General features: G+C 35.5%; 1 protein-coding gene across 3 annotated transcripts in view; it reads right to left on the reverse strand.

The window, feature by feature from the left end:
* GLRA3 (glycine receptor alpha 3) overlaps positions 1-23,278 on the reverse strand; it is a 186,760-nt gene that overhangs the window by 30,494 nt on the left and 132,988 nt on the right. For all 3 annotated transcript variants that reach the window (XM_055276442.2, XM_055276441.2, XM_063638452.1), the window contains exons 6-7: positions 16,194-16,331; positions 10,473-10,687 (exon numbers count right to left, since the gene is read on the reverse strand). In XM_055276442.2, coding sequence (XP_055132417.1) covers positions 10,473-10,687; positions 16,194-16,331 — 353 coding nt within the window. The remainder of the gene's footprint in view (positions 1-10,472; positions 10,688-16,193; positions 16,332-23,278) is intronic.

A 23,278-nucleotide genomic window follows, 5' to 3' on the forward strand; every position in this document is an offset into this window, starting at 1 on the left:
TTTTATAATTTAGGAAAAGGAATATAAGCACCATATGTTCTGTAGATTTCTTATACTTTTTTTTCCCAAGAAATTATGCAGTTTTTCTTTTTTGTAAAATTATCATTAGAAATAGAGAAGGCCTGCCTCTTGAATCTCAAATAAGAATATATATATATATACATATATATATATAAAATTGGATTTTATTGCTGTCAGTCATCTAGTTTATTAAACACGGAACCAAGTCACTTTGGCTCTGAGAAGCAGTCATGTTCAGGGAGCTTGCCTAACCATGAGATTTCTCTGTATCTACCCCTCCAATGACATGAGGGGTTTGGCATAGGGAGGATTCAAGCTAGGATACAATGCAAGTAGCAAACAACCACAAAATTTCACTGGCTTGAAGAAACAAGGGTTTATTTTGCTCTCATACTGCATGTCTACTTTGAGTCAAATGCTGACCCTGGAATGGTGTTGTCATTGCTATCCTCACTTGTAACACAGCAGCAGAGGAAAACCAAGTCTTTGGTGGTTCTCACATTTGGTCATAAAAGTACCAAACTGGTAGTGGCACAGGTTGCTTCTGCTCAAAGTTCATTAGCCGGAACTACTCACAGTCAACCCTGATCACAAGAGCACTAGGAGATGTAATCCTACCACATGTCTAGAGGGGAAAGCGGCCTTCGTGGCACAGAGCATTATGATAACGCCAGAGAAAGTCACGTGGGAGCGATTTCTATTTGTCCTTCTGAAACAAGAATCCTCATAAGCACAGAATTGAGGAACTTGTGGATTATGATTTGATCACTGTGATATCTTGAATAGCACATAAAGGCACCTTTGTTAAAAAGAAAAACTCACTGCTTTATAGAAAAAAAGCTGCCAATTAATTAGGGTATAACAAAGAATAAGAAATGTCCCCTGATTTTCACCCAAAAATTTCATAAAACAATAGTGTCAGGTCCAAATTCAGTAATATGAATTGTAAGGAGGTACAAAAAAGTAGACTACAGGTAGTGCTTTGAAGCACTAACTTAACCTAAGACAGATAATCAATTCTCTAGATGCAGAAAGACAGGGAGTTGGCAAGCCAAATTTATATATGAGAATAAGTTTGGACTGCACAATATCTGAAAAAAGAAAAAGAATATGCTTCTAAGCATGGAATGCTCATCATCAGTTAACCATACTGCTCATCCCTCTTCCCTTCATTAATTATACCAGACCACTTTGTTCATTTATTTGTGCATTTGACCCCTGAAGTCATTTGACTTTGTGCTCTTTGATCCTGATATGGTTTGGATCTGTGCCCCCACCCAAAACTCATGTTGAATTGTAATACCTAGTGTTGGAGGTGGGGCCTGGTGGGAGGTAATTCTATCATGGGGGTAGTTTCTAATGGTTTAGCACCATCCCTCTAGTGTTGTCTTGTGACAGAGTTCTCATGAGATCTGGTTGTTTAAAAGTGTGTGGCACCTTCCCTTTCAATCTTCTTCCTCCTGCTCCAGCCATGTAAGAAGTGCTTACTTCCCCTTCACCTTCCACTATGATTGTAAGTTTCCTGAGGCCCCCCAGAAGCGGAAGCCTGGATAGCCCATAGAATCATGAGCCAATTAATCCTCTTTTCTTTATAAATTACCCAGTCTCAGGTAGTTCTTTATAGCAATGTGAAAAATGGACTAAAACAAGTCCAGAGAAATAGATGGCTTGCATATATGTCAGGTAATACTTCATAAATAAGTTTACTTTTGCATGAACTTTTGATAGGATTATTAAATAGCAATAATTTTGGATCACATTCCTTAACAAGTACATTGAGTGAGCTGTATTATAACTACAGCAGTATATGCTGTGGTTGAGAGGCCTGCCAAGATTTGTGCCTTTACTTCAGTCCACATGGAGATGGTCAAAAGGATTTTCCTGTGACCAATAAATTCCTGTTACAGCTTATAGACAACAATATATTAATGGGCAAAGATATATTTGATGTGGCTAGCTAAATTATAACCCAGATGAATATTAATCAATGGATTCTAGAAATAGAAATTTAAATGTATTTATAAACAGCATAGTTTAAACTTAAGAAAAAGAAATTGATTAAACCAGAACCTGGAGTTTGAATCACAAAATCTCATCTACACCTACATGTAGGAACTCTATAAGGTAAATTTCCAGGGATCCCTTAGGAGAGGTAGTTTGTCAATTCTTTTCTCAATCCAAACTTGCTTTTATTTGAGGAAAAGGAGATAATAAAACATCACAGTGTATGCCTTTGATGAGTTAAAATAGCCCTTTGAATAGGGTAATTGGTTCTTCCTTTAATAATATTCAATCCTGGTGGATTGCCTTAGTTCCTCAGAAATGTCAAGTAAACTGTGATGAGTAATTGTGGCTGTGCAATGGGCAAGTGATTGAAGCCTACAGATAACTGCTTTTTCTCTGAGATATGCTGAAAATGTCTTTGCTTGTGTTATGCCTTGTTTTCTGAGGTTTTAATTTCAGATGTTATTGACTATTCATTTAATCATTCGTTTTTAAAATACAAATTTGTAGTACCCTTAATCCTACATTTCTCCTTAGTGCAAGAACCTGTATAAGAATTTTACATTTTGCAACAGGAAGAAATAATATTAATCTCAAAAGCATTTCAAACTTCATTAAGACCTAAAGCCAGCAAGCAAGGAATCTGAACAAAAGAAAATAATAAATAATGTTTTAAAAACAGGTATTGAAGTGGAATGAAGCTGATACTGAAAAGGCAAAAGGAGGTAACCCAAGGACTACTTTCTCGGAGCATGAATAACTAGGCAACGAAACATGCAGCCCAGGATATTATTAGTTTCAACATTCTGACATTTATTATCCTGGAGGGTGACTCACAACAGTCCTGCTGGTGGAACGTTCATGCTGATTATCATAGTCATAACCCTTAGGAAATGAATGATGCTTCTAACACAATATTTATTTTTCACATAAGGGATTTTTGTTTCGTTTTGTTTTTGTGAAAGGGTTTTGCTCGGTCACCCAGGCTGAAGTGCAGTGGTACAATCATAACTCACTGCAGCCTCGAGTTCCTGGGCTCAAGCAATTCTCCTGCCTCAGCCTCCCAAGCAGCTAGGACTATAGGTGTGTGTTATCACACTTTGCTAATTAAAAAAAAAAATGTGGAGACAAGAATCTCACTATGTTGCTCAGGCTAGCCTTGAACTCCTGGCCTCAAGCAATCCTCCCACCTCAGCCTCCCAAAGTGCTGGGATTACAGGTGTGAGCCACTCGTGTAACGGTTTTTACTTCATGAGATAAAATACAACAGAGAACCACATAATAACAAAACTTCATTGTTTCCAAAGAGGTGAATTTAACCAATACTTTAGTCACCAGACAAGGAAAGTACAACCAAAAAGACTAAAGAATTTTGAAAAGTCGCAGTTATCTCTGACACCCACTTCAGTAACTGGAGTTTTACCATCATTTTTTCTGTAGGATGTAGCTCTTTTTCTTATGTTTAACACTGATGTGAAATTGTCAAATCTAGATGTCACTGAAAATGCTTCTTAGGTGCATGCTGTTAGACTTCCTGGCATTTCTTAATATATTAACTTTTTTTGATCTACTCAGGTTAAATTGTATTTGTGACCTCTCTTTCTGCATTTTTGTAGTGAAGGTTTTGTGTTTCTGTAGCATCATTTTTATTGTAATCATATAAATTCCTATTCCCTTTTCCTCTGGAGTTCAAGAGCTTCATTTAAAAATTCAAATAGAAATCAAGAAGACAGATAAAGCCTGTAAAGGTGTTTGTTTTACACTGATTTTGGGGCAAAGTACTTTCTTTCACTGGCGAGGTGGTAGTTTTACATCCACTTTTATCTTTTGGGGACTCATAGTATTATTCTAGGATATATATGAATGTGGTGGATGACATTGTTTACGTAAAGTTGTCTCCCAATTGCATACATATCTTTGTTTTTAAACTTAGTTTGATGCCAAAGCTGTGGTATTATGCCATTTTAAAACAGTTTTAAAGTTCATGATTCGGCCATATACTTTTCCCTAGTTGTTCTATCAGATTTAAGGATTTATATAGCAGCCCTGTCTCTATCTCAAGTACAGAGAAAATGCTTGATGATCATTAATTTTTCACTTGATGGAATCTAATATTTCTAGTAAAGTAGGTCCTAAGTAGGTCCTTGATGGAATCTAATAAGTCTAGTAAAGGAGGTCCTAAGATGAAATGTAGAAGTAGAGATACCCATCAATTTCTATCCTTCTTATCATAGAATCCACCCATTTTTAGGACTTTTTTTATTTACAAAACAGATAATTTTTTTTATCGGTAATAAAATTGGATGGTATTTATATACATTATATCTTGTGATAAAGGTATGAATAAATAATTATTTAATTTTCTGGGCTTTTTTCTTTTTTCCTTTTCCTAAATTAGTGCATATGGAATCATATTAGTTAGTATGATCCATGAACATTTAAAAAATTTAGTTGAATATATTGCTTATATCAAACATTGTATCATAAACTTAAATTTATTACACATTCTGTCAGTAATAAATTTAAAATGAACTCACTTGGATCATGTTTGTACTGAACTTGATTGAAGTAACATTAGTTAACTACATTTTCAGTAAATATTAAAATGTTATGTTTAAATGGTTTGGACCAAAACGTTACTGATAATAATAACTATTAATTGCTATATTAATAGGAAAACCTGGTTACTATGTAGTTCTCCTGACCCCATTACATTATCACTAACACAATGTACTCTCCTTTAAAATTTAAGGGTATTTTTTTTAGAAGAATAAGAATGTGTATTTGCTAATTAGCTATGAACACAACAGTGAATATAAATCCTTCATTTTTCTTCCCATTTGCTATCTTTTTATTGTAATCAACCACACAAAGATATCTGTGTGCCAACACAATTGTGGTGTTCAAAAAATGTATCAGTTCAGTTTACATTTTCTAATAGTTATAATCATTTTTAAAATTGGTGTTATGAAGAATGAAAACAATATAATATAAAAGCTATCATCATTATTTTTCTAATTTTTTATTTTTTTTTGAGACAGAGTCTCACTCTGTCACCCAGGCTGGAGTGCAGTGGTGCAATTTTGGCTCACTGCAACCTCTGCCTCCCTGGTTTAAGTGATTCTGGTGCCTCAGTCTCCAGAGTAGCTGGGATTACAGGTGCCCGCCACCACGCCCAGCTAATTTTTGTATTTTTTAGTAGAGATGGGGTTTTGCCATGTTGGCCAGGCTGTTCTAAAATTCCTAGCCTCAAGTGATCCACCTGCTTCTGCCTCCCAAAGTGCTGGGATTACAGAGGTGAGCCACCGTGCCCAGACGCTATCTCTCAAAATGAGGACAATTTCACAGAGAAATTGAAAGGGGAAAAATGAGTGGAATTGAGAGAGGTAAAAGGTTCTAAGTAATCACTGACAATAAACAGCTTTTGGTGCAGAATTTGCAATCTCCACAGGCTACCAGCTTCTGAGCTTTTGTAAAATATTTAATCAAAAAGCCATATTTGAAATTTCAAGTGCTCGTTATTTTTTAATGTTTAGTAGCTCTGTTTTCAATGAGATGGCCATAGTGATGGGAGCAGAGAAATCCACATAGAATCGCCCTGGGATACTTCCCTAATTCTTTCCTATACCTTCCTCCACTCTAGTTTTTCTTAACGTTTACTGACAAGCCAGAGTGTGGTCTAAGAAAGGAGACCGAAAACTTAAACAAATAATTGTCCCAAGGTAGATAAGATTATTTACAATTCCCTTTTTCTTTCTTCCTCTCCAAGTCTTCCCTGTGGGTGGAGCGCACTCTTCCACCCTATTGACTTTCGGTTTGGCCATGAGACTTGGTGTAAATTGTGGAATGAGAACAGAAGCGACTGTGTGCCAATTCTGAGCAAAAGCCTTGCATGTTTCTGCTTGCCTTCCTGCTCTGCAGCACTCCTCCATGGAAAGAACATGTTACAGGTCCCCACAGCACCAAAATGAGGAGACACAGGGAGCAGACCTGAAACCCACTCCACAGCCTAGATCCATGCCCACTCAAACAGCCAATCTCAGGGCAAGCCTAGAAGAGACACAGGCACCTCCCAGTCCTGTGAGCAAAAAAAAATGTAAACCATTGAGATTCAGGATTTGTTATGCAGAATAATTGTGATGTAACTGGATTATCAACCCCAAGTGCCAAGAATCTCATAATATTAATATATTGTGTTAAGAGCTAGGGTTTGGATAAACTTGAATCTAGGGATTCCCCCACCCTGCCAAGTTTCTATCTGTGTATGCGAATGTGTGCATTGTGTATAGTGTGTGTGCATGTGTGTGTGTGCATCTGTTTGACATGCTATGTTCAAAAGTCTCTGATATGATAATAAGTTTAAAAGACTAAAATAAGGTATGCATAGTGACACTTGCGTACTTCTGCAGATGATATGAAACATAAAACACACACCAGACCTGGTCCTTAGCCAGTCTCTATGAAACAGGATGAAAAAAATGATGAAGGTAGGTCTCTAATAGGAATTAATTGATTGTTGAAATCATAAAAGAAAAGATAAGGTGTATATAATATTGCTGTATAGTCAAGATTTCTCCAGAGTTCCCTAATGTGGATTCCTTCTAGTATTCAGAGTTTACAAATTAAAATTATATTTTGTCTCTTCTACTGATTTTCTCTATTCTTACCCATCCCCATACTTAATTCCTTCAGTGCCAAGGTCTTAACTGACTATTGAAATTAAATTTATACTAAAAATAATTGAATTATTATTACTCTCCCCTCTTTCACCCCTGATGAAATGAATCCTCCTAAGAAGGACTAGTTTTCCATATCTAAAAAAAAAAAGATTACAGAATGCTGAGATCTCAAAGAGTTTGGGAGTAAAGTTTTGGGGTGAGTGGGTCTTGCCTTTAACCAAACTGTCTAATATATTCTGTTTATGGGTAGGGATAGCCAGGGGGAGGGACAAAGAGAGAAGATTTTCAGCTGGAGGAAGAGGTCCAAGCACAAATGCATCTTCTTTCCGTCTTTCCGGGCTTTCTTCCACTAGAAAAATCAACTCTAGTCCAATTCCCAATTCATTTGTAGTTTACTCACTAAAGTCTGAGGGCTGGGTGTCTTTGGTCAGAACTTTGGAAGTTCTTAGTTTTTGACAATTCCATGTGATTGTCTTTAAATGTCTCCAAGTTAACATGTTTTAGAAAAGAACCCACAATTAACCTTTCCCCCAACCTTCCCTATTAGTAACTATCATCTCTACTTGCCTAGTTACTTACTTGAATGCTACCCTTGACTCCTGCATTTCCCTGAATCTTCCATGTTCAATTCATAAGCAAATCCTGTCTGTTTTACCTCCAAATATATTTTTTCAAAAACATTTACTTCTTTCTAGAGCCATCTGCTACTCTCTAGCTCTGTTGCTACCAATCTTGCCAGATCATCATCTGCTGTGGACTACAATAGCTTGCTTGGTAGACTCCTTGCTCCCACTCTGCCTCTTCTATCTGGTCTTCAAACAGAAGTCAGTGTAATTGCTCGCCTTATTAAAATTCATCAGTGGCCCATTGCTGCACCCAAATTAAACACAATCATTACCAAGGCCTATGAAGTCTTCCTTGATAGGCCCCATGATCATCGCCATCTTTTCTCACTCTGCCCCAAGCACATGGTGTAAGAAAGTGCTCTTAAAGTTACGCAACCTTGAAAATTTGCTGGGAATAGAATGCATATATCACCTTCTGATGGCCACCTGATACAGACACTGCGAAAATGTAAAAGAGTTCAAGTTTCAAGGAATCAATCACAGGAGGGTTCTTGCTTTGAGAGACTAAATGCTTGATTTCTCATGACATTGTAGAGGCCGATGCAACAGAAAATATCAGAGAGGAATATCAGCTCTGTAGTTCTCTAGAAGCTGGCTAAAGTACATTCTTCGAGATTTCATTCTCTGAGTCTTACTTAAGCAATTTCTAAGCTCGTTCTTATCTTACAGGAGATGTATTGACACGGAACCTAGACAAAGCACTAGGCAAAGATTACAAAATTATGATCTATTGTTTCACTCTCCTATGTTTGATAGTCAATTTTCCTGAATGTAACTTTGTTTTCCTACTTTCTAGAAATTGTCAGTAGGTAAATTCTAGGTGTTTTAGTGGCAAGACTCTCAGACTTCTGAGGGTTCTTTTGTGAGATTGAAAACAGAAGATCTTAAGGTGCATGGTCTCACACATCTGTTTCTAAATGCAAGTTATAAAGCCCTCACCTCCTGTCTCTCTGGCCCAAAAAAGTCGCAGAATCAGGACTGTATTTTTAAAGAGATTTTTTACTCTTTTGAATGGTCTCATCCAATAGATTAATTCTTGTTGTTTATCCTGGGTCCTTGGGGTCTGCCCTACTAAAATTGAATGTAAGTAATTAATTATGCTAAACCTCCTATTCCTGACTTATCTTGAATTCTAAGATGACACAGTCAACTTCTTTTAAGGTATCACTTTCTCAATCAATTCCTTTTATGGATCAGAGTCACACCTGTCATCACATTTTTAAATGTCATTGTCTCTGTGATCAGAGAGATAGACTTTGTACACATGTATGTGTATAGTTGAACTCATGGCTGAAAATTTGTTTCTTCTGTAAGGTCTTGTGGAAATTAAAGCTTTTTAAAAATGTCTCCTATTCTTGAGAAAAAAATATGAAGCAGTCCTAGACATTCTTCTTTTTTTTTAAGTTGTGCCTCCATTCTGTGTTTTTAATTTATTGCTTGCTTTATTTCTGCATCCTCTACTTACATTTCCATGCTCCCCCAATTCTACCTTACTCTCTGTATCTAAACGTCTTTCTGTTGTGCCTTGTAGAAGCCATAGATTCTCCTTTTTCTGACTGACAGCATACAGACAAATGAGCTTTCATTTCTGTTTAGCTCATGAAGATCAGTGAGTAAACTGACGATTTCCTTTACAAATTAACTATGAAATTTCCACCGTTACCCAGAGCTCTTGCAACATTTATCCTTATGTAAATCAGCATTGAGTCTTATTAGTTTACATTTATAAACAGATTTATAATTTTCACATGAACAATATTTTAGAAAACACTAGTTGATGCGAACAATTTTGAAAATACAATTAATTGTTAATAAAAGTAGACATTATTAGGAAAGACAACCATTAAATTTTAGTGAGTCAGAGCATGTTAATATCATATTTTAATGATAAAATTCCTATTTTCAATTTTTATTTATATAGGCCTTTCAATCTAATAAACTGAATCATAGAATGAATTAATAGAAAGGACTAAGGGAGCCATGACAATAGATTTATAATTTACTTGGTGTGGCAAGAAGATAGCATCTAATGCACACAAAAAAGTTAATATGATTTTATTGCATTGAAGTACTTCATTTCAATGAAAGTAATAGTAAAGCTTCTTGGAAGCTATGCAGAATTACTTAATTTAGATGATAGAAACTTCTTCTTAGACGTCATTTTGGGGAAGAAAATAGTTTTCTATTTCTATGCAGCTAAATAAATGAAAAGAGTTTTATTTCAGTATATCTTATGCAAAGCAATATTGGGTCTTTTACGAACCTCACAGAGGGAACAATTTTATTTTAATTCTGGCAGCTCAGTGTGGATGAAAATCATGGAATTAGATAAGGTCTCCTGTCTATTGACTTATGGTTACTTAAAAGCAAAAGAGAGAAAAAAAACCACAAAAATAATATACATCATATTTGGCTCAGGGTGCAGCACTGTGGGCACTCTGATGCAATACTTGTAATATAATTGGTATATTTCTTCTGGAAATAAATTTGGCAATATATGTCAATACAGCTATCAGTGCAGCAATTCTGTTTATAAGAATATATGCTAAGAACATAATACAAAATATGTGTGAAGCTATGTGTGTGTGTATGTGCTTGTGTCTATATATAGATATATATGTGTGTTTACATAAAATATGTGTGCATATAAATATAGATGATATGTGTGATATGTATAGACACAGGCACACACACATATATACATATATACTCATATATATAACATTTATTATGTAAATATTTATTACAGTATCAGTCCTAAGAGTGACTAAGTAGATTATGGCATCTCCATACAATGGAGTACTGTGCCACCATTTAAAATTACCATGTAGATTCAACTTAAATGTTTAATATGTTTCTAAATATTTAAAAACCTATTGATACAAATAATTCCATAGTGTATAAGAGTATTACTGATATTTAAATAATTGGGAATAATAACACAAAATGTGAATAGCAGATATCACTGGTTTGCAGAATTTTTTTCATTTATTTCTGTTTTACATGTTTTCTGCTTTGGTTATATATTCCTTTAAAAACCAGTAATGCCATTGAAAAATGTTTGACCAAAGCGGACAACGATATCTTTGCAAGATTTATAAGTGTGTGCGCAAAGATGTGCATGCTCATTCAGTGCACTTACTTTTGGCAGGGAAGCTCGTGATCCTGAACTCTGTGTAGTCATTGTCAGCACAGTGGTTATCCCCAGAGCTACCCTGGCCGGTGCTGCATCCATGTTGATCCAGAACGAAACCCAGGATAGAATAACGATCAGGAGACTGGGAATGTACATCTGGATCAGATAGTATCCCATTTGTCGCTCCAGATGGAATCGCACTTCTATACATGTAAACTTTCCTAATTGGTGGTAAGGTAAATACAGCAATTAGTACAAATAGGTCTTTGTTATGGCATCAAATATCACAATTTCTTTTTTTTTTTTTGAGACAGGGTCTCACTCTGTCCCCCAGGCTGGAGTGAAGTGGCATGATCTCAGCTCACTGTAGCCTGCGCCTCCTGGGTTCAAGAGTTTCTCCTGCCTCAGCCTCCCCAGTAGCTGGGATTACAGGCATGCACCACCAAGCCTGGCTAATTTTTTTTTTTTTTTTTTTTTTGTAGAGATGTGGTTTCACCATGTTGGCCAGGCTGGTGTCGAATTCCTGACCTCAGGTAATCTGCCCACCTCAGCCTCCCAAAGTGTTGGGACTACAGGTGTGAGCCACTGCTCCTGGCCTCACAATTTCATTTTGATAAGGATTCTGTCATAAAACTTTCCATGACAATGAAAAGAGACTCATATTGATTCTTGAAAAAATATTTTTCACTGTTAGCATCAAGAAGCAATGTAGTAAGAGAGCGTACTCTTTTAGAAAATAGTAAGAAACTTTATTACTTCCGACTTGAAAAGTGCTTTACACTTGTCAAAATATCCAAAGATTTATTATTTCACTTGATTACAACAATTGCTTCTGAGGCAGACAGGAGAAATATATACTTATTATATAAAGATCTTCTTTACTCATTGACTGTTTCTGGTGCTTTGAGTGCTTCTTTAGAGCCAGGTGCTATTAATTGCAGAAGCTTTCCATTTTCTTTAAAGTAAGTGCTAGAGGATAAATACAACTGAACACGAATGATTCCTTGAATAATAAAGCAAACAAATAGGAAAATATGTGTTTTTTCCATTAATAAATTTGAAAATAAAAACACACTAAAAACAATGGGATCCATTTGTACTATACACTTATGCTTTTGTGTCCCTATTATTTACCTCTATTTTGGTAAGCAATACATAGAGGAGTAATGATGGTTTAATAAACATTAAGTTGATATTTTTTGCTTGTGTCCTGGTTCTACTCCTCACTCTATTGATACTGATTTATACTACTCTATGTTATCTCTCCTTTATAAAAATTGTTCTTCTAAATCACCCAGTCCTTGGTTTAATTATTTTTATTTGAATTATTTTAAGAAGGATAGGTCAGAAAGTTAGCATTCTGCTCTTTAAGTAACATTCTGTTACTTATTATGAAAGAAAGATGTTGAAGAGCAATTGCTGTCCTATTGCTAGGTAGGGTTCAGTGCAAAACTTCTATTCATGTGACTTGGGCCATGTGTGATTGCACAGGTGATGCAAGGGCACTATATCTGGATGAACCCATGCATGTGTTTCCAGAGCTTAAGTCTCAACAAAAGTTCATAAAGTCCAGGAAACATGGATTCCACTCTTAAGTGAATAGTAATCAGAAACATATGTGCAAACCATACATGATCCTTTTATCAATTTATCAAATATATACAAAATGCCTAAAGATTCCTGAAATATATGAAAATACTTTAGATTTTAAAGTGCTATTAAATATAAAGATTTAAATTTTTCTATGGAAAATAATGAAATGGAATAAAACAAGAATAACTGAAACATATTTATGATATCAGTTAAATAACTCACTAAGTAATCCCATAGCATAATTAGTAACAAATACTAACCATTCAGATACTTTGTATAAATTCTCTAAATTTCAGGTGATTCTCAAGGAAAAAAATAAGCACCATTGTGTTTTTATTTAAAAAGAGTGTTTTTCAAAGTTCAAAATCACTAATCATGAGAAAAATGCAAATTAAAACCACAATAAGTGCAATCCCAGCACTTTGGGAGGCCGAGGCGGGAGAATCATGAGGTCAGGAGATGGAGACCAACTTGGCTAACCCGGTGTAACCCCGTCTTTACTAAAAATACAAAAAATTAGCTGGGCGTGGTAGTGGGGGCCTGTAGTCCCAGCTACTTGTGCGGCTGAAGCAGGAGAATGGTGTGAATCCACTTGCAGTGAGTGGAGATCTTGCCACTACATTCCAGCCTGGGCAACAGAGCGAGACTCCAACTCAAAAAAACAAAACAAAAATAAGATATTATCTCACCCCAATAAAATAACTATTATCAAAAAGGCAGAAAATAACAAATGTTGATGAGGAAGCAGAGAAAGGGGAACACTTGTACACCATTGGTGGGAATATAGATTAGTCCAGCTACGAGAGAAAAGAGTATAGGAGTTCCTTTAAAAAGTAAAAATAAAGGTACCATATGGACTACTGGGTATATATCCAAAAGAAAGAAAATCAGTGTATTGAAGAGATACATGTTTGTTGAAGCCCTATTCACAATAGCTAAGATAAGGAACCAACCCAAGTGTCCCTCAGTGGAAGAATGGATAAAGAAAATGTAGTGTATATACACAACAAAATATTATTCAAACAAAAAAGAATGAAATGCCATCATTTGTAGCAACACGGATAGAACTAGATGAAATAAGCCAGGCATAGAAAGACAATATCACATATTCTTATTCATATGTGGGAGCTAAAATAATTGACCTCATGGTTGTAGCAAAGAGGATAGTGGTTTTGAGAGGCTGAGAAGAAGGCAGGTGAAGAGGTTGGTGAGTGGGTTTAAAAATACACTTAGAATGAATAAGTTCTAGTGTTCAATAGCATAATGGGGACAACTACAGTTAACAATAATTTATCATACATTTCAAAATAGAAAGAAGATTTGGAATGTTCCCAACACAAAGAATTGATAAATATATGAGGTGATAGATATCCCAATTACCCAGATTTGATCTATACAGATTTTATGTTTGTATCAAAATATCACACATACCTCCAAAAACATGTACAGCTATCATGTATCTATAAAAATTAAAAAATGTTTTTATAATATTGCTGGGAAAGAAAATAAAGGGATACACACATGAACACAAATATACACCATTGCTTGTATATAAATAAATATACTCAGTATATGTAGATCTGAAGAGATAAAAGAACAAGTTGGACAAAAAATTCCATCGCTTATGCATGGCAGCAGACCCCAGAAATATAGTGATCAACAGAATAAATATAATACAAACTCAGGGCAATGAGAGAAACATGCAATAAATAAGTAAACATAAAATTGAATGATATAATTTCAGATGGTGAAAGCAGAATTTGGGCATTTAACACATCTTGTTACATCTGGATTTTTCAAGAGTTGGCATTTGAATAACCCTGAAGAAAGTGGGAGTATTAGGTTTGGAACAATTTCGGGAAGAACTTTACATGCAGAAGGAAGAGCAAGAGCAAAGGCCCTGAGACAGACAGAGATGAGTTTGGTGTATCTAAGCAACCAAGTCATTGTGGCAGGGTATTAAGGAGCAAGGGGAAGAGAGGTAAAAGATTTTGGAGAAATTATTAGGAGACAGATCATAGAATGCTGTAGCACATAACTAATAAACACTTCGGGATAGTGAAAATAAAACTGAATAAATCCTCTAATTTTGTGCAATTAATTTGTGTATGAAAACATTTTTAACTTAAGTATATTTCATTTTCTGGGGGGAAAGGGTATTTTATAAATGTGGTTCTTAGGTAACCTACTATTGTGTTTGTTTGTTGTTTTTTCACAAGTAACATAAAAGACATATGTGGTATCTAGGCCTATTATTGGAAAACAAAAGAAGATTCTTGTGCATTGTAAAAGCAAATATGAAATGGAGTCTGGGATCTGAAGCAAATTAACCACATACTTGAATGAGGACTCTATGAGATGCTTTTATTCTTTACATAATTTGGGCATGTTATTCTGCTTCTGGACAGTACAGTGCTTCTAGAATGTAAAGTTGTAAGATCTCTATGATATCACCCAAGATGTCCCATTCCTTGCTTATAGTAGGCATTCATAAATGTAAGTTCTTTTCCTTTAAGCTGTAATAGCTCATTTGATAACTCAAGGAAGTATGCAAAGTTACTTTACACTAAGGAAGTGTCTTGAGACCCTCTGTCGTAAAAATTCATCCCTAATTGATGTTTATAACTTCACCTCTTGTTCTGGGTTAAATGATATCTCCGTAAGATTCATGTCCACCCAGAACGTGTGAATGTGAACTGACTTGAAAATAAAGTATTTGCAGATACAGTCAAGTTAAAATGAAATTGTCCTGGATAAGAGGGGGTCCCAAATCCAACATTACTGACGTCCTTACAGAAAGAGGGAAATTCGGACACAGAAACAGACACACAGGGGAATCCCATGTGACTCTGAAAGCAGAGACTGAAATGATGCATCTGCAAGCTGAGAAACAAGGTTTTCCAGAAATAGGTAGTCAGGAAGAGACAGGGAAAAACTCTTCCCTAAAGCTTTGAGGGAAAGCATGGCCCTGCTGACACCTTGAATTTTGGACTCCTACCTTCCAGAACTGTGAGAGAACATATTTCTGTTGTTTTAAGTCACCGTTTGTGATAGGTTATTATGGCAGCCCTAGGAAACTAATATACCTCCCTAAGTTAACTCTAGGGGATTTTTAGCATCTGTCTAAGGGAACTGAGCAAGGACAGTGCCATTGACTTGCCTGCTCTTTATCTTTGTGTTGAGATGTTAAACTTGAACTCCCTAATAAGTTAGATAGCAGCTTCATCTCTGAGTTAAAAGGAAAATGGTAGTGACTTTTTGATCAGATATTGTGAATTTGCTAAGGAGATAAGAGAGACCAGGGACTTTGTATAGTGAAAGGTCACAGCACAGTTCTGGAAAATGCTGAGTCCACAATGAATCAGTTACTGAAATGAAATGATAAGAACAGCAGCTGATGCTAGTGGGAGGCCATGTACTCACCACAATGGAGTGATGCCTCAATCATGGGCCGTTTAATGGCATTCAGAGAATTCCATTACTTTCTAACTGTATGTATACATTCTAACTGTATACATTCTAACTGTACAGTTAGAATACGTCTTATGGAAATAGCCCATGTTAGTTAAAGCAACTGAACAAAATTTGCCGATGTACAAATATCACATTGAGTCTCTCAATTCTTAGTGTTGATAACTATATCTGATATTTATCTCAAGTGTCTTAGTGTGAATAGTAGGTGCTTAGGTAAAAATACACTGAAATGCAAGAAAATATGACAAAGGGAAAAATTACGCAACAAAGCTTTTTTCTTTTTTAAAAAAAGAAATTTAAAAAAAAATTTTCTTAACAGATAGTGTTTACTGCCCAGGAAAGGTTAAAAACACATTTTTTTGCTCACAGAAATTAAAGGAATAGTTTTGGAAACATTATTACTATGTAATTACAAGCTTTTCATTAAAAACTATTTAAAGATAATTGAACACCAAGCATTACTTTGGTCTCATACAGGCCAATTATTTAACAATATGCAATGAATCAAAGTATTCATAGTTTTCAAATGCATCCATTTTCTGGTATATATGAAAAACATTGATCTATGAAGAGTTAAATAACTTAGCATTATAATGAAGAAACATCCGGATATCATAAAACCACAAGTAGTAAGTGTAAAGAACACTACTCAACCCCTACCTGTATTGTAATGTTTAGTGCAGTATCGTAAATCTTTTTCTTCTTTCAACAGAAACTGGGGCAAAGTGAGTCCTTCTGCCACTTGTACAGGTGCCTCATCTTGCCATTCAAAAATGAGATCATTCATTGTGTACCCAACTAGGCAAAACAGAATAAAAATATGAATGGTCTAAAAAGGGCATTCAAAGAAAAGAAATACAAATTACTTTATAGTCACATAGTATGAGAAGACCAGACAGTGTCATCTTATAGTAACTCTATGGATGGAGCTATTCATTGCTCAATTCCATTTCATACATGTCTATTGAAGTCTATTCATGTGGAACTCCCACCAAATAATATGAGAAAACAAAGTAGACTCATTAAAAGTATACCATGGCATGTCGAAACTTGAAGGGACATGCATATACATTCTTTCCTTGGGATGGGTAGCTAGTGGATTAATTTTGTAATTTTCATTTTGATTTCATTCCATCTGGTTTCTCCTTATTTTCTTTCAAATTATTCAGGACTTTCTCAACAAAAACTGAAACTGTCACTTGTTAGAAAATGACTTTTTTTTTTTTTTTTTTGAGACGGAGTATCACTCTGTCACCCAGGCTGGAGTGCAGTGGTGTGATCTCAGCTCACCGCAACCTCTGCCTCCTGGGTTCAAGTGATTCTTGTGCCTCAGCCTCCCTAGTAGCTGGGACGACAGGCACATGCCACCACGCCCTGCTAATTTTTGTATTTTTAGTAGAGACAGGGTTTTACCATATTGGCCAGGCTGGTCTCAAACTCCTGACCCCGTGATCTGCCTGCCTTGGCCTCCCAAAGTGCTGGGATTACAGGCGTCAGCCACCACGCCCAGACAGAAAAATGACTTAAACTTAGTGTAAGAATAAATGTCAGAAATCTCTTAATTATATACAGATTGCTCAAGGATTTAGGCATGTTAATTTTACTTCTGCTGTGTTTTGAATCTCTCCAGAGTTGCATGTAGATAGCATTTATTTCTGTGCATTTAAATCCATTTAGAAAATATCTACAAAGTAAAAATGGAGAGGAAATAGAAATTTATTTTTCATGAAGATTTTGATACACATTTCATCATTTAATGATTCACCAATTTCTTAGATTAATTTGAATTAAGCATTTAATTCAAAGAGAGGGTAGCATTCATTATTGATATATATAGGCTTTTAAAAATTCCATCCTTTATAAATAGTCAAGGTTTGGGCCAGACACATTATATTTTTGTCATGGAAAAATTTCAACTCCTTAAGCCATAATGTTGAATAGAATTGGAGTATTTTCTTTAGAATTTCTTGAACAGGCAAATGAAAGCTTTTTATAGAATTCATGTATTTTCTTTTCTCTTTGGAACATCTACACCAGTATATTGCTGGCAGCTATTGTATTAAAAAAAAGTATATTTTCACTACCATAAAGGATTCTGTTTTTCCCCCTCATGAAAATAAATAACAACTTGGGGTTAAAAAAAAAAAGAAAATGACTTAAACTATAACATCTGTGGGGGAAAAGTACTACCACATAATGCCTCCTTGATTTAACCATTAAACATGGGACAGTTTGTGGAGGTGGAAACCCTTGCACATAATGTCAGCGAATTCAGGATAGAATTGATTAATGGATTTTGTAATAGGTCAGCAGCCTTTAGTAAACTAAAATTTCATACATCTATATGGGAGGTATCTAAGAACTGCAGAATTTTATCTTTTCCTTCTCTCTGAGTGAGAAGCTATTGAAATGTATGTTTAAAGACTACTGCAGAAAATGAGCCAAAAGTGAATGGGACCTGTGAGGCAGAATTGCTGTTACTTTGATCAATGAGTTTCTTGATGAACAACTACCATGGAGGTAGAGAGACAGGAGGCATGGTGTGGCCTCTGAACCAAGTCAAATGGCCAGTATGTTAAAAGCACTTGGACGCAGTGGCTTACATCTGTAATACCAGCACTTTGGAAGGCCAAGGTGGGCCGATCACCTGAAGTCAGGAGTTTGAGACCAGCCTGGCCAACATGGTGAAAGCCCGTCTCTACTAAAAAACACAAAAATTAGCTGGGCGTGGTGGTGGGCACCTCTAATCCCAGCTCCTTGGGAGGCTGAGGCAGGAGAATCATTTGAACCTGGGAGGCAGAGGTTGTAGTGAGCTGAGATCAACCATTGCACTCCTGCCTGGGCAACAGAGTAAGACCCTGTCTCAAAAACAAAACAAAACAAAACAAAACAAAAAAAGCAAAAACAGAAGCTCCAGGTCTGTGAAGCAGCACAGAAGGGAAATGGTCCCACACAAATTCTCCTGGAAACAAGCTTGTATTGTAGGGAAGAGGTTATGTGAGTGACTGGAAACAACGGGCATGGAGCAGGTTAAGCTGAATAGAACATTGAGTAGAGAAAGGAACTGATCACCTTCCACCCACCCCAATACCTGGGAAAAACTTTCCCAGACACAATGAAATCTGCTCCAGCTGTGGTGGTAGTGACTGGAGCCAGATGCCCTACCACACTTGACCCTGAGGTATACCTCACAGCATCCACCCTACAGGCAGTGGAGATGGTAGTAGCAAGAGCATCAGTAACCAAATCTCTTTAGACTGTATGGGATTCTGCTTCTGAAGTTTTCAGCAGAAGTATCATCAATGTGATGGCTCATTATGGAGCAAGCAAGTGCTATTTGGTAGAGTTTGTGAAAGTCATTGAGATTGAAGGAAGCGCGCATCTACATCTGAATTTTGACTCCAGAACATGTGTGGGAACCTGAAGGACTGTCCCCTAGGCTGATGGATTTAACACAGCAGGGACTTAATACCTGCTTATACTAGGATACATTTCATTGACCCCTGCAATTAATAATGATTTGATTGTTAATAATAGAAAGCTTTCACTTTCATTCATAAGTCCTTTAATACGTCCATCATAAAGACCATTTTACCGAGAAAGTAGATGCACATTTCTCAATGATTTAAGGAGAGTAAAATAGGCACCAGTTCTACCTTCTGCCAGATAAGACATGTTTCTCCTTCTTCCACACCTATAATCACTGAAGACAAAATATATGAGATTGTGTCCCAATTTAGACAGATGAATGGAAAAATGACCTGAAACTTCATTTCATTTTTATATTCTAAATTTTTCTCAAGGTATTCTGTGAAATGAAGCTAGCTTTATGAAATTTCTTCAAAGACAAGCTTTATTTAGTGGCTAATACAATTTATAGACAGTATATGTAACTCGCTTTTGTTTCAAACAGTCATCCACATTAGTTTAGGTATGTGTATTTCATAATCATACTATACTACTTCATTATGGTTCAAAAAATACTTAAGTTTGAAACCAGAAGGAAAATAGTAAGAGGCCACGGTTGGGGCGCAATTCCTTTATTTGAGTAACTTACTGGTTGTTAATGATAACAACTAAGTGGTAATATTGCCTCAATAAACTCTCAAACATAATTTTAAAAAATCAATACGTTTTTACACAATTCAAGATGTTTTAAGATCCTTATGCTTTTGGTTGGTAGATCTTTATACAAGTCTGAGAATGTTAAAGAGAACAGACCGGTTAATGAGATCAAGATTGTGAGCTGAATTACCTGATACCACAATAAGCTTCCCAATGAAAACTAATTTATTCAGGGAACAGACATTAACCCTAACTTCAGTCAACAATCTCATATGGTAGCTACAATAAAACATGTAAACCAATGGCTCAGTGCAACCAAACGCTTGCTTTATCAAATAGTTATTTATTGATTACCAACTGTATGGAAGGTGTCCTGCTAGGCTTCAGGCAACGTGAGATATTATTGCCGAGTAAAGAGTAAGTGGCATGAGAGAGGCAGAAACTGCTGTGTGCATTTAGCACGGGGTTCTGTGATACCTACCTAGGCCTCGTTTGAGCTGAATCTTGTAAACAAGGCAGGGGCTGCATATAAAGTATGCAAGAGAAGGTGAGCCACTTCAGGCTCAAGAAGCAGCAAAATCATTTGAAAGAAACTGCGAACTCCCAAGGTTTATGACAGCAATGGGAGCAGCTTCATTTGTCTAGAGCCAGTTTGCATGAAGAAGCATATAAAGTGACAAATAATGTAAGATGATGTAAAGTTTAAATTTCCAGTTTAAAATTTTGATCATTGGAATCTTTTGAGCAAGGGGTGAACCACAAAAATCGTGCTTGGGTAGCATTACTCTAGCAGGATCCTTTCATGGAATTCACAAGGTCAAAACTGCTTTCATAATCATAATAAGACATTTGCTTTTTTCATTGGGTCAACATTTGCCCTGATGTTGAAAAAACAATGGTGGGTAAAACTTCTAGTTCTTTAGCACAAATAAAGGGGCTGGCACCAAACTGTGCTAAGAGTTACTATATTTTTACTGCCATATCTTGCAGTAAAAGCAATCCCATTTTTTATTTATGAATGTCTTTGATCCTTCATGAAACAGTAGATACCTTACAGTAAAATCAATGCCACTTTTATTTTGGAATGTTCTTGATCTTTGACGAAGCACTAACAATGATTAATTTTATTAAATCTGGACCCTATGTAAGTACCTTTTAATATTCTGTGTGTCAAAATGGGTAGCCTGCACAAAATACTCAGCTGCAGGCTGTAATATGATTCTTTCAAGGAAAATCACTGGTGTCTTTGAGGTGCAAGCTGAACTAGCTTGGGGTTTTTGTGAAATACTATTTTTTATGTGAAAAAAATGGGTGGAAACTGTGGTTACTGTGCCTAGGTATTTGGCAGACCATTTTCTCAAAGATGAAGGAAGTGAACTTATCTGAACTTGTCATGTTAAGGGAAACAACAGACAGTATTTGCTGTCAATGATAAGTTTTGTACTTTGAAGTCAAAATTGGAATTTTGGAGAAATTGTTGTTACACCATGAGCTTGATAGCTTCCCAATACTTAAAGATTTTTTGATGGGCTTGATGGTGACATCAACAAATGTGATATTTTGATATGTACGATAAAGTGTGTCAGCTGTTTTGAAGATCTAATTAACTCATTAATCTGATATGTTCAAAATGACCAAAACATGTTTAAAAAGCATACATGAAAGACCCATTCAAAGTGCAAGATAGACAAGTTAGTTTTAATTTAAAACAGTAGGAAGAGTTCATTGATATGGTTTCCAATTCCACATTGCAATTAATCTTTAAGAGACTAAAAGTTTTTGCCTTCATAAGAAGGCAAAACAAAACAAAACAAAACGAAAACCCTCTCATTCTTCTGCAATGGTCCACAAGGATTATAAGTCAGAGGTAACATTTCAGTAGATCATTTAACCAAAATTGGCACATAATTAACTATGTGTTTACAGAAAAGAAAGGAAAATTTCAAAGTTTTCAGTCTAAGTCACTGACAAGTAGCTATGCAACAATATTTGCTTGTATTTCATACCTCATGACATTAGAGTAGCTTTCTTTGACCATCTAATAAAACGCCTTTCCTCCAGTTACTCCATCTTACCTATTTTCTGTTTATTTTTTCCATAGTACTTATCCTTACCTGACATTATATATATATTCATCAGGTTTTGACATTATGTATGTTCATCAGGTTTTTTATTTTTTTTCCTACTTTGTCTTCTAGAATTTACTCTTTATAGAAGCAGAGACTTATTCTGTTTTAGTCAGTGGCATATTTTCTATTACCTAAAATAGTATGTGGCCAGCATATAGCAGGTGCCTGAATATTTGAATTAGAAATAGAAAAGGGATAAAGGGGAAGGAGGAAGTGTGTGTGTGTGTGTGTGTGTGTGACTTTATTTTGGGTTGCCTTGAATTTAAGATGGTAGCAGAAGATGCAGGTGTTGAGCCTAAGAAGTCTCTCAACATTGACTTATAGGTTGAAGGTAGTTGAAATCATGGAACTAGATATTGGAAATGAGTTTAGGATTGGACATATAAGTTAAGAATCACTATCGACATATACTAATTAAAGTTATTGATTATTTGAAAACATCAGAGAGGGAATATATAAATGAAGAGGAAGAGCTATAAAGAATCTTAAATGCTTTGGAAGAGAAAAGTGATGACGGCAAAGTAATAATCAAAATAGAAAATCAAAAGAGGTACATTTCAGCTAAATAGAAATGAGAGTATCTAATGGAATTGTCTGATCATAGGATTTTAAGGTGATAAGTTACCCACAAGCAGAGGATGGGAAATCATTTTTCAGGAATGTTATAAGAGACATTCAATGTTTTAGTTAAAACTAACTGGTTTATTTAAAGTAGATGAACTCTAAGGCTTTTCCAACTCTTTGGTTTTATAATACAATTAAATATAGCTTTACAAATCTGTCTAATTAAAATGCACTATAAAATAAAACAATAAGAAGCATTTGGTCCTGTTATTGAAATAGGAAGACTGATCAAAGGAATCAAAGATAAAATTTAGAAAGAAATCTAAGTATGTATACACATTTAATAATTGTACTATTTGCAAGTATCACGGTAAGAATAGTGGAATATCAAATGGACCATAGCAATGTGAATATCTGTGTAGCAGCAAAGTAAGATGTAGATATAATCTTGAGAGATGCAGAAAAGGCTTCTGAAGTCTGACTTCTTTATATTTTGCATAAATCTATGGAGTACTAGTATAATTTTGTTACATGCATAGATTGCATAGCATTGAAGTCAGGGCTTTTAGAGTATCCATTATCCAAATAATATACATTATATCCATTAAGTAAGTTGTCAGCCTCCCCGTCTTCCCACTCGGTCAACCTTCTGAGTTTCCTCTGTCTATCATTCTACACTCTGTCCATATGTTCTGCAGCACTATATACTTTATTTGTATATTTTGTTCTCTGTTAGAAAGGCCTGCTTCTTTATTATTTTCAAAACTACCTTTACCATGCATAGACTTTTATATTTCAGATTAATATCCATTTGAAAATCATGTTAGGATTTTCATTTACATTGCATTGAAATTATGGCTCAAGTCTGAGAGAATAACATTTTCACAATAATGTCTTTAAATAACCTCAGGAATGGACAATTTAGAGAAATGGTTCAAAACAGAGTCCAAAATCAGACCTATGTGTGGAAATTTAAGGCAAAAATGA

This window comes from Symphalangus syndactylus, chromosome 4, assembly GCF_028878055.3.
Source record: "Symphalangus syndactylus isolate Jambi chromosome 4, NHGRI_mSymSyn1-v2.1_pri, whole genome shotgun sequence".
NCBI classification, from domain to species: domain Eukaryota; kingdom Metazoa; phylum Chordata; class Mammalia; order Primates; family Hylobatidae; genus Symphalangus; species Symphalangus syndactylus.